This window comes from Leiobunum rupestre, chromosome 4 (genome assembly GCF_980474605.1).
Source record: "Leiobunum rupestre chromosome 4, qqLeiRupe1.1.hap1, whole genome shotgun sequence".
Taxonomy (NCBI): domain Eukaryota; kingdom Metazoa; phylum Arthropoda; class Arachnida; order Opiliones; family Sclerosomatidae; genus Leiobunum; species Leiobunum rupestre.
The window spans coordinates 15,597,966-15,612,681 of NC_143387.1; the positions used below are offsets into that span (position 1 = coordinate 15,597,966).

Genomic DNA, 14,716 nt, shown 5'->3' on the forward strand with positions numbered 1-14,716 from the left:
AAACTTAATGCCACAATGGCTAATGGAACAGGCAGGATATACTGGTATCACTAAGTATTGAAATTTACGGAACTTTTGCATTTGTGTCTCCAATATCAACGGATAATTTTTGTACTGTTCAAGCAAGGATTTTACAAAATGAACCTGAGGATGCGATGTTGGACTGTGATGGCACATCTGGATCAATAATACCCTAGGCTTATCAGGCAGAGCAAGGTAGACCAAACAACTGTAACTTACCAATTTGGCATTGATGGATGGGGCATCTGAATGAGTCGGATCTGAAATATATGGCCTCGCATGAAATGTTGAGAGAATTCATTAAAGGGTGATTTAGACCATTGCATTTCATGTGAATTGGAGAAGAGCATCAGCCACATAAACCAATCCAAGAAATCCAAAGCAAAAAAATACTTGATCTTGTACAATCCGATGTCTGGGGTCCTTCACCAGTCGCCACACTAGGGGGAGCCCGATATTATATCATTTTTATCGACGATAAGAGTCGCTCATCGAGCAACTTTTAAAGCCATTAATTAAGGTGGCCAGGTGGGTTACAATGTGTAGGAAGATGGTGGAAAGCCCTTCATGCCACGCCAGCCAACAGCACCCTACACTAGATATTTTGGTTAACCTCAACAAGTTTTTATGGAAGCGGAAACTGAAGAGCTCGGGTTGAAAACCCCTTAAACCAGTTGGGAAAGAACTTGCAAACTCAACGCAGAAGGAATTGTGCTATTTACATGTATATCCTATGATAATGAAAAGTGAAGCTCTGTATTTTTTAAGATGTACAAGAAACAAGTTGAGCAAAAGACTGGAAAGCAGATAAAGGCCATTAGGACCGAAAACCTATTCCCCAGCTATGAAAGGAGTGGCGTAAAGGATAAACAACCCTTTTGAATATGATCAGAGCATATATGCATCATGGAAGATTACCAACAAACCTATGGGCTGAACTGGTTCGTACAGCTGCTTTAATTAAAAATAATTCCAAACATTCCAAATTATTTGTTGGCTAAATTTAACTATCAGTGGATAGAATAAACTCGCAAATAATAATTGCTAAACTGTTTATTTAATTAATAGTTATTTTTAAACAAAACAAAACTGTACATGTTGTATTCTAGGAGGAGAGAGAACAACTAATGAATGAGTAGGCGGAAAAACAGGGCTACCAACCAAAATCGTTTTAAGTTCAGTTCTAACAATTCTAATCAGTTCGAGTTACTTCAAATAAATAAATAAATTAACATTACTAAATACAGTGCCACTTGAAATATGGATGAAACGCAAACTTAGCGCATCACACCTTAAAAGAATAGGAAGTTTGGCGTTTGTACCTATTCCTAGGCAGAAGTGATATAATACATTTCAGCGACATGCGAAACTGGGTGTGGTTGTCGGTTATTCTAATTATACAAAGGGGCATAGGATTTGGTATCCTATAGAAAATGACGTGGTAGAAATAATGCATGTTACTTTCGATGAAACTAAATTGGGAGTGGAAAATATTCCACATCATAGGATCAAGGAAGATGCATCTAATTTAATTTGGGCAATACGGAATGAAGAAATCAGTAATACATCCGGAGATGAGCCAGAACCAGCGGAGCCTTATGTCTAATGGTTGCCAAGTCAAACAAACTACAGTGTTTTACCTACCAGAGGGGTTAAAAGAAAAGTAGTCATTCGACAGAGTGAAGCCACTCAAGGGCTGGCTGACATATATTACTATGATTCCAATGGCCATCGATTGATGTCCAAACCAGAGGTCAAGAGGTACTTGCAAGAAAATAACATCAAATGTGATATAAATGCATTTGATTTTTCAAAGAAATCATTAGCAGCATCGTTGATGACCACATTAACTACGGACTATAATTTAGAAAAGAACCTTTTTAGGCATATTGCGCAGATATCATAATTCCAAAAACCTTCCACGAAGTAATAGTCTCGGATCAAAAAGATAAATGGCAAGAAGCAATAAAGGATGAAGTGGATACTCTAAATAGCTGAGATTATAGCAGAGATAGTAAATAAACCTCATGATAAAAAGATCATAGGTTTTTGTTGGGTGTATGCTATTAAACATGATAGTAAGGGAATATTGTACGCTACCGGGCATGTTACATGTCAACCAATTCTACCTACGGATTGAGTTATCGAGAAGAACAGGTATCGGATTTTGTTATCTGTAGTGACAACTACCGGCATACCACTTAGAAATAATTTGTTTTAACAAACTACCGGAATACCAAGGGCTGAAAAACACGTGGTATCGTCGAACATAAGACGAAAGTAATAAACACAAAAAAACTGTAAAATACCCAAAGAGGTTCAATTTTTAAAATTAAATTAAAAAATTAAATAATCATTTGCGGCCAAAAAACTCTATTGTATCCACCTAAAATAATTAAAAAACAAGATAAAAGACGCGAAAATACCCAAAAATATTTAAATTTTTAAATGAAATTAAAAAATTTAATAATTATTTGCGGCCAAAATAAAAAAATACCCACGCTATCTATGTGACAAACTATCGTATCCGCCCAAAATAAATAAAAAACAGATAAAAACGTGAAAATACCCAAAAATGTTTAAATTTTTAAATTAAATAAAAAAATTAAATAATCATTTGCGGCCAAAATAAAAAATACCCACGCTATCTACGTGACAAACTATCGTATCCGCCCAAAATAATTAAAAAACAAGATAAAAACGTTAAAATGCCCAAAAATTTAAAAACATTTTAATTGAATTAAAAAATTAAATAATCATTTGCGGCCAAGATAAAAAATACCCACGCTATCTACGTGACAAACTCTTTCCTAAAATATTTAAAAAACAAGATGAGGTTGCTGTACCCTACTTTTGCCGTGAACGATATAAAAGCTAACTCTGTGACAATGTAATAGCAACTGACTAGCTTATCATGTCAGTGTGAGGGAACAGTACTGCCAGGCAACAGGGATAACTGCCCAACAGGGCTGTCAGACCTAAACTATGTATTTATATACAGGGTGTCTCAATTTGCTCGATCAGGCCATTTTTCTCAAAATGTATTTATGCTAGGGTTCTGAAATTTTCAGGGTTTATTTGTTAGGTATGGAAGGCTTTGGTTACTAAATTTCAAAAAAATCGAACGATTTTGTGCCGTTTTGGAAAATTTATTTTTTCACCGGTAGGTGTCATGCAAAATGTTTCAATAGAAAAGTTGTAGGGCATAGTCGAAAGTGTAAAAATAATTTTGGTTCGGTTGAAAAAGACCTATTTTTCACTGAGTTTGGATCTCCAAGGTCGGGGGAAAAACAAGGTGTACTAGCAGGCAATAGCCTTTAACGAATTGTAGGTAACATGCATTTCAGTTATAAGATTTCGAAAAATAAACAAATAATAATTAGACCAAGTGACAAATGTTTTTTTAATGACTTCTACAAAATGTTTTCAAAAATGCCACCTTCTGATGCAACGCACAAATATGCACGATTTTGCACCCGGCGACATGCTTCGCTGATTATTTGTCGTAAATCTTCAACGCTCGTCACAGGTGTTTGGTATACGTAGTCCTTTACGAATCCCCAAAGAAAAAAGTCGAGTGGTGTTAGATCGGGGGATCTTGCAGGCCAACGAACAGGACCAGTTATTCCGATCCATCTTCCAGGAAACTCGTCGTTTAGATATGCAACCACGTCACGATATTGGTGAGGTGGCGCCCCATCTTGCTGGAACCAGATGCGTCTGTACTCGGCCAGAGGAATGTCGTCCAACACGTTGGATATTTCATTTTGAAGGAACTCCAAGTAGTTTTGACCGTTCAGACGATTTGGTATTAAGAACGGGCCAATAATTCTGTCACCTAACAGACCAGCCCACACATTTAAGCGAAACTGCACTTGGTGGCGGTGAGGAAATCCCCAGTGTGGATTCTCGTAGTCCCACATATGTTGGTTTTGACGGTTGAAAGGCCCATCTCTTCCGAATGAACATTCGTCGGACATCAGTAGTTGATCGTGAAAATCCTGGTGTGCGTCAGCCATGAGGCAAAACCAATTGCAGAAGTCGAGTCAGCGCTGTCTATCACCGTCATGCAGTCCTTGGTGAAGTGTCGCTCGATAAGGATGAAAATGGTGTCTTTTGAGTGTTTCGATCCAACCCTAAGTCAAAGCTGGCAGTCCTGACGCTCGCTCGAGGATAGGCGACGAAGTAGGCAAGTATGGTGTTTTACATGTCGATGTCCTGGAGACCACGACCACGAAACCTCGGATTGATATTACCCCAGTTGTCGAAGTCGCGGACCACTCTAAGAACCGTCGTATGACTTGGTCTGCAATTGGGAAATCTTCGTCTAAATAACTGACTTACTAGAGTAGCATTACGACGACCTTCTCCGTAAAAAAATTCTAGCATATGAGCGCGCTGATCTCGAGTGTAAAGAGGCATAATGGACAACAATCGGCCAAGCTGAGATAATGTTTTAACTTTGAAATGTAAACGCTTTAAATACTACTCGGACAATTGATATTTCACGTTAAAAAACAACAAAAGAAAAATTAGCGTAATTTTTGTTCTACAAATCTTTGTTTGATGATCTTACTCGTAACCACGTCGAAATGGAAGACGCGGTCTTTGTCTACTTTGTCTAATTAGGTATTGAACGTAATAATTTTCTTTAACAATAACTTTTTGCAGATCTGATTACATAGCTGAAAGCATAAGTTCCCTAAAATAAATGTACATGTGTGTTGTGATTATGTACGATTGTTTACGGTAAAGGCTATTGCCTGCTAGTACAACTTGTTTTTCCCCCGACCTCCAAACTCAGTGAAAAATAGGTCGTTTTCAACCGAACCAAAATTATTTTTAGACATACGGTTAATCATTAACAATTTTTTTCATTGATTATTCAATCCCAACATCTGTAAACAATTTATCCAATGATCTTTGCTCAATAGTTTTGTGAAAATATCTGCTGCATCTTTTTTTGATGTAACGTGCTTTAACATAAACAACCTTTCAGATAAATAATCGCGTACAAAATGGTACCTTATGTGTGATAGATTTTCTCTTATCACGATCCGTGCTCCAATCACTGTCCGAATACATGATTAGCTTTGGTTCAATTTCTTTCATGTTATTCAATCCAAAAGTTATTGTGGACAACAAATATGTCCAATGTAGAAAACCCGGATTTTTGTTAAATTGCGAGAGAGCTGTTATTACGAATATAATATCCGGTCTTGTTTTTTGCGCGATATATAAGAGACTGCCAATCAACGCTTAGTATCGGGTGACATAGACTTCTCCCGGTGTTTCTGGGCAAACATTTCTTGTCAATATTACATTGGAATTCATCGGTAAACTGACGGGTTCTTCGAACTTTGCAGCCACTTTCCTGATGTATCTTGTCTGATTTAGTTTTATGCTTCCATCACCTTGTGTGTTAAAATCTCAGGGCAATTAACAACTCGAAATCCCTATGCTGGAACTTTCAAGCGGCTATTAGCAACTCTCTTTTTTAACATGCACCTATTAGATCTATCCACATACATATAGGACTTCCTCCATGGATTGATGACACAGCCAAACAACTTATGTACCTACTTAACCATCACAGTCATAGGATTAAACCAAATAGCGACAACGCTTATATTCAAATGTACAAAAACCTTCGAAATGCAGTGACTACACACTTACGTAACTCAAAGAAGTCTTTCTTTAAGAAAAAACTCACGGAAAATAAAGGTAATATCTCTGGAACCTGGAATTGTTTGCGGCAGTATGTTAAAAACAAACCAAATACCCTCCCTACCGTAATCACTGATCAAAATGGAACCTCTTATCATGACGCCGTGAATATTGTCAATGCCTTTAACACCCGTTTTACCGAAGCTGCCAAAAATGTCTAAATGAACATCTACCAGCTAATTTTAATCGCGTATCTATCAGATCGACTACTAAGCGTAATCTCTTGACAGAAAGATTATCTTTTTCTGAAATAGACCTTCCTTCAATGGTAAAGCTATTAAAACGTATTTGCTCAAAGAAGGCCCCTGGCCCTAACCTGATTCCACCTAAAATCCTAAAGGCAAACGGCCCTGTCCTTGCACCATACTTACAAACCATTATAAATCACTCTTTTTCTACTTCTACTTACCCTGAAGAATGGAAATGTGGACGCGTTATCCCTATCTACAAGAGCGGGGACCCCACTAATCCAGACAACTACCGACCAATTGCTATCCCACCTTGTGCTTCTAAGACCCTGGAATGGGCTGCGCATGACCAGCTAATACCGTACCTAACTATAAACAAATACCAATCCGGCTTTCGACCTGGCCACTCCACAATCACTTGTGCCGTCTTTCTACTAGAAACCGTAATCTCTAGGCTATCTTACGGACACATAATAATAATAATACGGACACATAATTGGTGTGGTATTCATAGACCTCCGGAAAGCTTTCGACACTTTCGATCATTCAATCCTATTAAAAGACCTTAAACTATGGGACTACTCTGATGACGCTCTCTCGTGGTTCAATACGTATCTCAGAGACAGAACGCAAAAGGTTGATATTGGCAACCACTCATCTACAAGCCTACCTACCAGGTATGGAGTACCTCAGGGAAGTTTCCTGGGCACCCTACTTTTCTCAATTTATATCAACGAAGCCCATCTTGCAATCACCGAGGAGGGTCTCCTCATGTTATATGCGGTTGACCAGGCAATGCTCTCCTCCAGCCCCAACCCATAGGATCTTATCGCTATTCTTGACGAAAATACCCTCAACCTGCAAAACTATCTACTCCAGCAGAAGCAGGTCTTAAATCATTCAAAAACTTTTTTCATGCTATTTCACAAAAAAAAACAACCAATGGCTTAGAAAATTATGACACTCTTCCTAACTCAAAAATCCAGCGTGTGAAATCATTTAAATATCTTGGACTGGAACTTGATGAAAATCTGACATGGGGTCAGCACATCATAAATACGTATGAAAAAGTTAATAAACGATCCTGGATCATCAGATCTCTTCGACCAAATCTTGATGCTCTTGTAACCGATGTTCAGTCAAGGGAAAACCGAATCGGCTTCGATCGAAATAAAATTACCTTATTTCAATAAATAAAGTCTTTATTTGGGGGCCGAGAAAAATTACAATTGAAACGAGCTTATCTTAAACTATCAACGGATGCTTATTACATAGTGAAAAATCAGTGACAAAATTAACAATTAACATTACCAGAGAGGAGAGAGCCATTTTAATTGCTGTTGAGATCAGGCTTATGATAACTAGTGGCAGAGATAACTACCACGGCAAAAAAATAACCTTACGGAAAAGGAACAGCGCGGCCATGGAACATTTGGCGAGCTACTCCGGCGGGCTGCCGACTGACCGTTGAGTCAAGAAGCCAAAAAAATATACGCCCCCTTGCCGGCTCGGACTAGAGCTTATATAGAGTAGCACCCCCGGGGAGTTAAGGCGGTTCTCGCCTCTCTGGCGCCATCTCTCTGGAGTGGTGATAACTACAATAATAAATAGTACTGTAGGAATAGGAGTGTCAGGCTGTCCTAGTGGCAAAAGCCACTATGCCTAGGGTAAGTTCGGTTTCATACATTAGGGCATCCGTTGCACTCTTACACTCACGGTGCTTTACAACTCATTTATACAGCCCCTACTCGACTATGGGGATATTCTCTACGGTGCGGCAACTGCTACAAAACTTGACAAACTTCAAACTCAACTATCTGTAAGTCCATTCTTAGTCAACCAAGGCGTTCCTCTGCTACCACTGCTCGTAACAGTATATCGGTTCTCCCTCTCAAGCTGCGACAGGACAACCACATGGCAATCTTTATGCCCCTTGTTACAATTGCTCGAACTCCTGATTATATTACCGAACTCTTTCGAATACCTGCTTCACTTCATACCCATTACACAAGAGGATGTCAGAACACCTTCCATGTTGAAAGTCTAGAGACTAACCTACGTACACTATCGATCAAATGCAGAGGCATAAAACTGTGGAACAATCTTCCCTTTTCTATACGCACTATTACTAATTCTCGTGAATTCAAGAATGCCATCCACAAAAATGGTGTTAACTAATTAATTTAATTTTTAATCCGCATACAATGTAGGACTTCACTAATTTATTGTTTTTAATTATTTGTCTTGTTATCTACAGACTTTGTATATTTTAACCGGGACCCCCTTGAAAATCAGCTTTGCTGAAGGGGATATCCCTTAATAAAGACCATATTATTATTATTATTATTATTATTATTATTATTATTATTATCCCTGACTTACAGTCCAAGACCTTCCCTTGTAAGTCCGATATGTTGAATAAAGATGAAAGATAATTATCATCGGCATACCCATATGCAGTGCGAGACGCATAGACTTCTGTGTGTGAGATATGATAAGAACCATCTTTTTTCAGTTTCTTATATTCCGTAGCATTCTAATATAATAAGTTATGTTTTATGATCCACAGTATCGAATGCTTTTGATGAATCAATGAATATTAACTCACATTCGTTTATCTTGGTTAATTTACAATCAATATCTATTCTAATATTTTTAGTTTGATGTGAAAGTTCATTACCCCTTGCATTGGAATGATCAGCAAGAGTGGCAATGTACTTTGACTGGTTGCAAGTCAACAGTCCATCTTATCTACAGTCATAAAGTGTTTTTTCAAGGTAATTGTATGCTCTTATTTTTAGAAACAATTTTTAAAGAATCTTAAGCGTTGAATAATGTTGTTATACATTTAAAAGTTTTAAAAATTGGTTTAATTTATAATAAATCCATATTATTAAAAGAAACTTTCGAGTCGTGAACCTTAATTCTTCAGCTAAAATTGAAAGTACAACAAATTTTGACCAAAACGTCAGACAATCATTACCCTGTTCATCTTTTTTATATATTTTGTTTTAAGTTTAAAACTCTCTCGTCCATGTATATTCATTTGTCCCTTATCTAAGTTTAAGTCCCCTCTATCTCTAATATATATTACCAGGAGACATGACTAGCAATTGACACGGCAAATGGGCCCCGGTGTCGTGAACACAAATCCCATTTTACTCAATAATTCCCGCTTTCTACCCACCCCTCGAGTTTTCTCTCTGGCGTTCTATTTTTGAGATACTATACTATCAACATTGCCCCCTCTGGGAGAAAAAACCCTTGTCGCGGGCTCACGCTGAGGGGGCTCTACAACCCAGTCATAACTGGTTTTTTCTTCAGCGGTTGTTCCCACAATCCTCGCTAGAGAGTGTCACTAAAATATTTCATCTCGGGTCTGTCTCCGGGACTGGAGATACCACGGTTTGGGGGGTAAAAGTTAGAGAAGGTCTTTCATTGACAGCGCGCGTTGGGAAAAGTGCCCGGCTGTGAACTCCTAGTCATATCTCCTGATATTACTTTTTTAAATCTCCTCCTTTACCAAATCGTTTCTACGCACCAAACCTTTGTGGTCTCAGATTTTATGTGCACACAATTTTCATGTTCATTCTGTTGTTTTTTTACTTGTATTTTTGTTGGTCTTATGTATGTTTTATTACATTTACATTTAATTTGGTAGACTAGTATACCCCAGTCTTCTTTAGTTCTTCACTTATAGGTTTATTTTTTATCGTATGAGATTTCATGGTGTTTGGAGTTTGGCTGACTAGTGTAACATAATCCTGCTTTAATTGTCGAGCAGTTTTTTCCGTTACACCATTTATTTATTTATGTTTTTAATTTTGTTATTATGAGATTTTTTGGGTATCCACTATTTAGAAATTGTTTGTTAAATGTGTTTTTTCTATACTGTGTTTATTCGATAGTAATTATTTTTTTATTTTTAAACGATTTTACTATTCCTACCTTATTTTTATTATTCTGTGAAGTTTGGTAGTTTAAAAGGTCTTTGCATGTGTAGTTTTTTTAATATATTGAGCATGTTAATCATCTATTATGATCTACTAGAATATCTAAGAATGGTAACGATGGTTTTATTTCTCCTTCGTACGTAAATATATAATGTATATATTACGGTTCTGCTATTTTTAAATTTGTAAAGCATTTCCAAAACTTAAGTAACATACATTGATATTAAAGTTGTGTTTGCTTCAAATGGAGATGACAGTAAACCAAGTAGACCAAATAATGTAAAACCTGTTGTATATGCACATAAACTGGCATTTACTTTATTTGTTTAACAAAAAACTATTATCCAGTAAAAGTATAATACGTTTGTAAATGTGAAAATTAAGGCAGAGTGATATGTGGTTATCTAGTATTGTGACTGATTTCTAATCCCTTTGAACTACTTGACCAATTTGTTGATTGGTTGGTCAGATCAGTGTTAAATAACATTAGTGAGAATTTATTGCAGTCAAAGGCTAGAGCTAAAATGAAAATGAATACAAATTCATTATTTGTAACACCTCAAAGTTGGTAGAGCTAATTTTGGGTGAAAGGAATTAAATAAAAATTCAATGTTAAAGAAATCAGGTAATTTTGTGTTTTAAAGTGATTACGTAACTGGTTATAAATTTAGCATTGATGAGCTGTAAGGTGTAACGATTTTTAGAAGTGGTTAACCCATCGAATTTTTTTCAGCTCTTATGGAGGATTGGACAAACAAGTCACGTCCAGATATTCTTCGTTTTGTTCCATACATTTGGCATTTCAGTTTGATTTTGAAAGAATTTGAATTGATTTTAGTTACAAATGAGCACAATTGGATTGATTGTTCCTCATCACAACTTCAAGAAAATGGTATGTTAAAAGTGAATAATTAAATAGTTTTTTTAGTTTTTATATCCAATCACTTAACTCAGTCAGTATATATTTTCTGTCTTTTAGCTCAACTTGGAATTTGTGGAGAACTCTTTGATCTCTCATTTGATTTACCCTTCGTGGAGTTCTTACCTCCATTGGTTAACTTAAAATTTTGGATTCAGGTATGTATTTTAGGGCTGTGGGAGTAGTGGTTTTAGGCAATCGAGTTGGGTATCAAGTACGAAATTTTTTTCATTGAGTATTCGAGTCGTGTAATATTGCTGTAGAGTCGAGTAATCGAGTACTTTATTAATGGGAAATTTTATCTTATTCAAGTCCAGTAATTCAGAAAAAATGATAAAGGGGGAGCCCTAAACTTTAACATTTACTATATATCGCCACTAGGGGGCGCCTGTACAAAATGCACACATTCTAATTCTACTCTGCTCACTCTCTCTCTAACTCTAGCCCACATGATAGGCTGCTTAATTGTCAGTGTTGTTTTATACCATCATGTTTTGTTATTATTAACGAATTAAACTGTTATTGTTATGGATACGATAGTTTAATTATTTAACCCACTTCAACAAATGGCATCTCTGCTGGGGAGTAAAAGGGTTAAATTAACAAACAGAAGAGTGTGACGACAACATCAGCAAAGGCCTGGTTTCATAACAACGCAGTTACGTAGAATAAAGAAAAATGGCGGATGGCAGCTTAACGATGTTGGGGCAAGTCAGGAAATTACAATCAATTAATAATTATCGGAGCTGGCGGTTTGAGATGGGAATGCTGCTGAAAAATCAAGGATTATTGGAGATTGTGGACCAAACAGAATCTCCACCAGGAGCAACAGCGGCAGCTGAGGTACAACAGAAATATAAACTGAGAGAAGCAAAGGCTTATTCTACTATCGCCCTTGGATTGTCTGAAGACCTTAGAAGCCTGATAGAGGGCGAGAAAACAGCAGCAGGCGTGTGGAAAGCATTACAAACCGCTTTTGAACCAATTTCCAGAGCCTGCGTTGGCATGCTACGAAAACAATTCTACAACATAGAATATCAAGATGGTGAAGGAATGCCAGCTTTTATTGGACGAATTTATTATGCAAGACGGCAATTAGAGGAAGCAGGGGAGACTGTAGCTGATAAGGAAGTTTCATACCAAATGATTAAATCTTTGCCCGAGTCCTATCAAAGTTTAGTCTCAATTATATACGATGCTCCTGATGCAAAGTTCGTACCGAGCGTAATAAAGAATCAACTCATTGCAGAACATAGCCGGCAGACTTTACACGAAACTTCATCGCAAGCATCAAATGCTTTCTAGCGCAAGTGAAGAAAGATTTTGGCAACACAAAGCCAGGTAGAAGATTTCAAGGTCGATGCAATAGCTGCCATATATGGGGACATCGAGCCACAGATTGTAGAAATAAAATGTCTCAACCAAAAGAGAATAAGAAAGATGATAGACTGCAAACAAGAAAGGGAAGCAGAGGAGCTTTCATTGCGTCAGCCCTTATAACACGTAATACACATCGGCCACTTGAGAATATACGAAGTACAGAACTATTACAACTTGTTCACTCTGATGTTTGGGGCCTGTCACCCGTTACTTCATTAGGTGGAGCTGTGTACTACATAACGTTTATCGATGATAAAAGCCGATATACAAAGGTATACATGATGAAGCATAAAAGCGAAGCATTTGATAGGTTCAAGGAATTTAAAGCGGATGTGGAGAATCAAACAGGGTTTACAATCAAAGCGCTGAAAACTGATAATGGACTGGATTTAGCAGGTCGGTTCACAAGATATTGTAAAGATGCTGGGATCAAACATGAACGCACCAATACGTATTCCCCTCAAATGAATGGCGTCGCAGAGCGCATCAATCAAACTCTGCTTAATACAGTCAGAGCGCTAATGGATGATGCCAAATTGCCACATTTCTTATGGGCTGAGTTAGTACACACTGCTGTGTCACTGAAGAATCGCTCCAGACATGCAAAGTTGGGGAATCAAGTACCTCTAGAGCTCTGGCGAAAAACGAAACCGAGTGCGAGATTCCTGAAACGCATTGGATGTTTAGCATTTCTACACGTTCCACCACAACGCCGTAAAAATAAATTTCAGAGAAGAGCAAAGCCTGGTGTGCTCGTCGGATATGCCATAAATACAAGAGGGTATCGAATATGGTTGCCTGAAGAAAGAACCGTAATAGAGTCGAAACACGTTACATTTGCTGAAAGCAAGATTGGTATTGAGAATATTCGATATACTACCCAAGATTTGAGAGATCTTGTATTTTGGCCAATTGAGGAGGAACTTGAAATACCAATGGAAGTGAAGCCAGAAGTGGAACCAGTACAAATAGATATAATTGACAACAATACAAAATCCAGTTCAAATAACCATGGAGCATACACGGAGGCAACCAGTTATTGGATTACCACCGGGTTGGGCAAGAGAAATTAGAACCCGTAAATCAGGGTCAACAGCAGGTCAGAGAGACGTATATTATTACGACCCAGATGGTATTCAGCTCCGATCAAAGCCTGATGCAACACGATACATGCAGCAAAATAAGATGAATTATGACTTAAATGTTTTTGATTTTTCTAAGACCCTCAAGACATCAATGATGCTATCTGGTATTACTCCGGCAGATGTAGCAGAGGTATTTGAAGCTTGTTATATGGAAGTTAAGATACCCGCAAATTACGAAGAAGCTCTCACTTCACCTCAAAAGAATGAATGGCAAAAAGCCATGGATCAAGAAATGAAGACCCTCGAAGAACGACAGGTAGCAGAAATAGTCAAGAAACCAAGTGGTAAAATAATGGGATGCCGATGGGTCTATGCATTGAAAAAGGACCATAATGAAGAAATCGTCCGATATAAAGCCCGGATTGTGGCACCAGGATTTGGATTAATGGAAGGCGTCGATTATGATGAAGTCTTTTCTCCAGTCGTAAACTTTTCACTTATACGACTATTTATTTCACTATTTGTCATGTGTTTCGGATGGGTGCATAGTCACATGGATGTGACAAATGCATATCTGTATGGCAACCTTGATAAACCCGTATATATGAAACAGGTGCCAGGGTATACTAAGGCATATCCTACTCAATATTGTCTAATCCTCGAAAAGTCACTCTATGGCTTACCACAAAGTGGCAGACAGTGGTTTCGAGAACTTGACAAAAGTTTCACTGACTTGGGTTTTTCTAAGTTGAGAGGCACAAATTGTATTTATTACATACCTTTCAAAATTATCCTTATGGTTTATGTTGACGACCTCATAGTGTTGGCGAAAGATAACAGCTGCATTCAAGAAACTCATGATATATTGTCTACAAAGTACCACATAAAATGTCAAAATGTCTGGGACCAATTCGTAAACTATTAGGAGTCATGTTCGAGTTCAAGGAAGGAACCTTAAAGTTACATCAAACATCCTATATCAACAAAATAGGGATGAAATTTGGAATATGCCTGGAACAACCGGTGAGCTTACCAATGGTACATAATACCATATTGACAAAACAGGATTGTCCTGTCACGGAAGAAGATATGACTCTCATGAAAAATGTTCCGTATCGTGCTTTGGTTGGAAGTTTAATGCTCTTCGCACAGAGGACGCGCCCGGACATTCTATTTTCAGTAATTGCATTATCGCAATTCAACTCAAATCCTGGACATACTCATTGGTATAGACTAAGTCAACTAACGCGCTATCTAATCACAACAGCAAATCATGGACTAGTTTATCATGGTATGAAAAATCCAGAGTTGGTGATATACAGTGATAGCGATTGGGGAGCAGATAGAGATACCAGACGTTCTCATTGCGGTTATGTTGCTTATCTTGGAAAAACACCAGTGTTATGGAGATCCATGAAACAGAAGTCCGTGGCACTTTCTACG

The 14,716-nt window shown here is 37.6% G+C and overlaps 1 protein-coding gene across 6 annotated transcripts in view; it reads left to right on the forward strand.

Moving 5' to 3' along the window:
• The window catches only part of tweek (transmembrane protein KIAA1109 homolog tweek), a 150,496-nt gene that overhangs the window by 27,905 nt on the left and 107,875 nt on the right, over positions 1-14,716 (forward strand). For all 6 annotated transcript variants that reach the window (XM_090174006.1, XM_090174009.1, XM_090174010.1 and 3 more), the window contains exons 10-12: positions 8,596-8,713; positions 10,623-10,781; positions 10,869-10,966. In XM_090174006.1, coding sequence (XP_090030132.1) covers positions 8,596-8,713; positions 10,623-10,781; positions 10,869-10,966 — 375 coding nt within the window. The remainder of the gene's footprint in view (positions 1-8,595; positions 8,714-10,622; positions 10,782-10,868; positions 10,967-14,716) is intronic.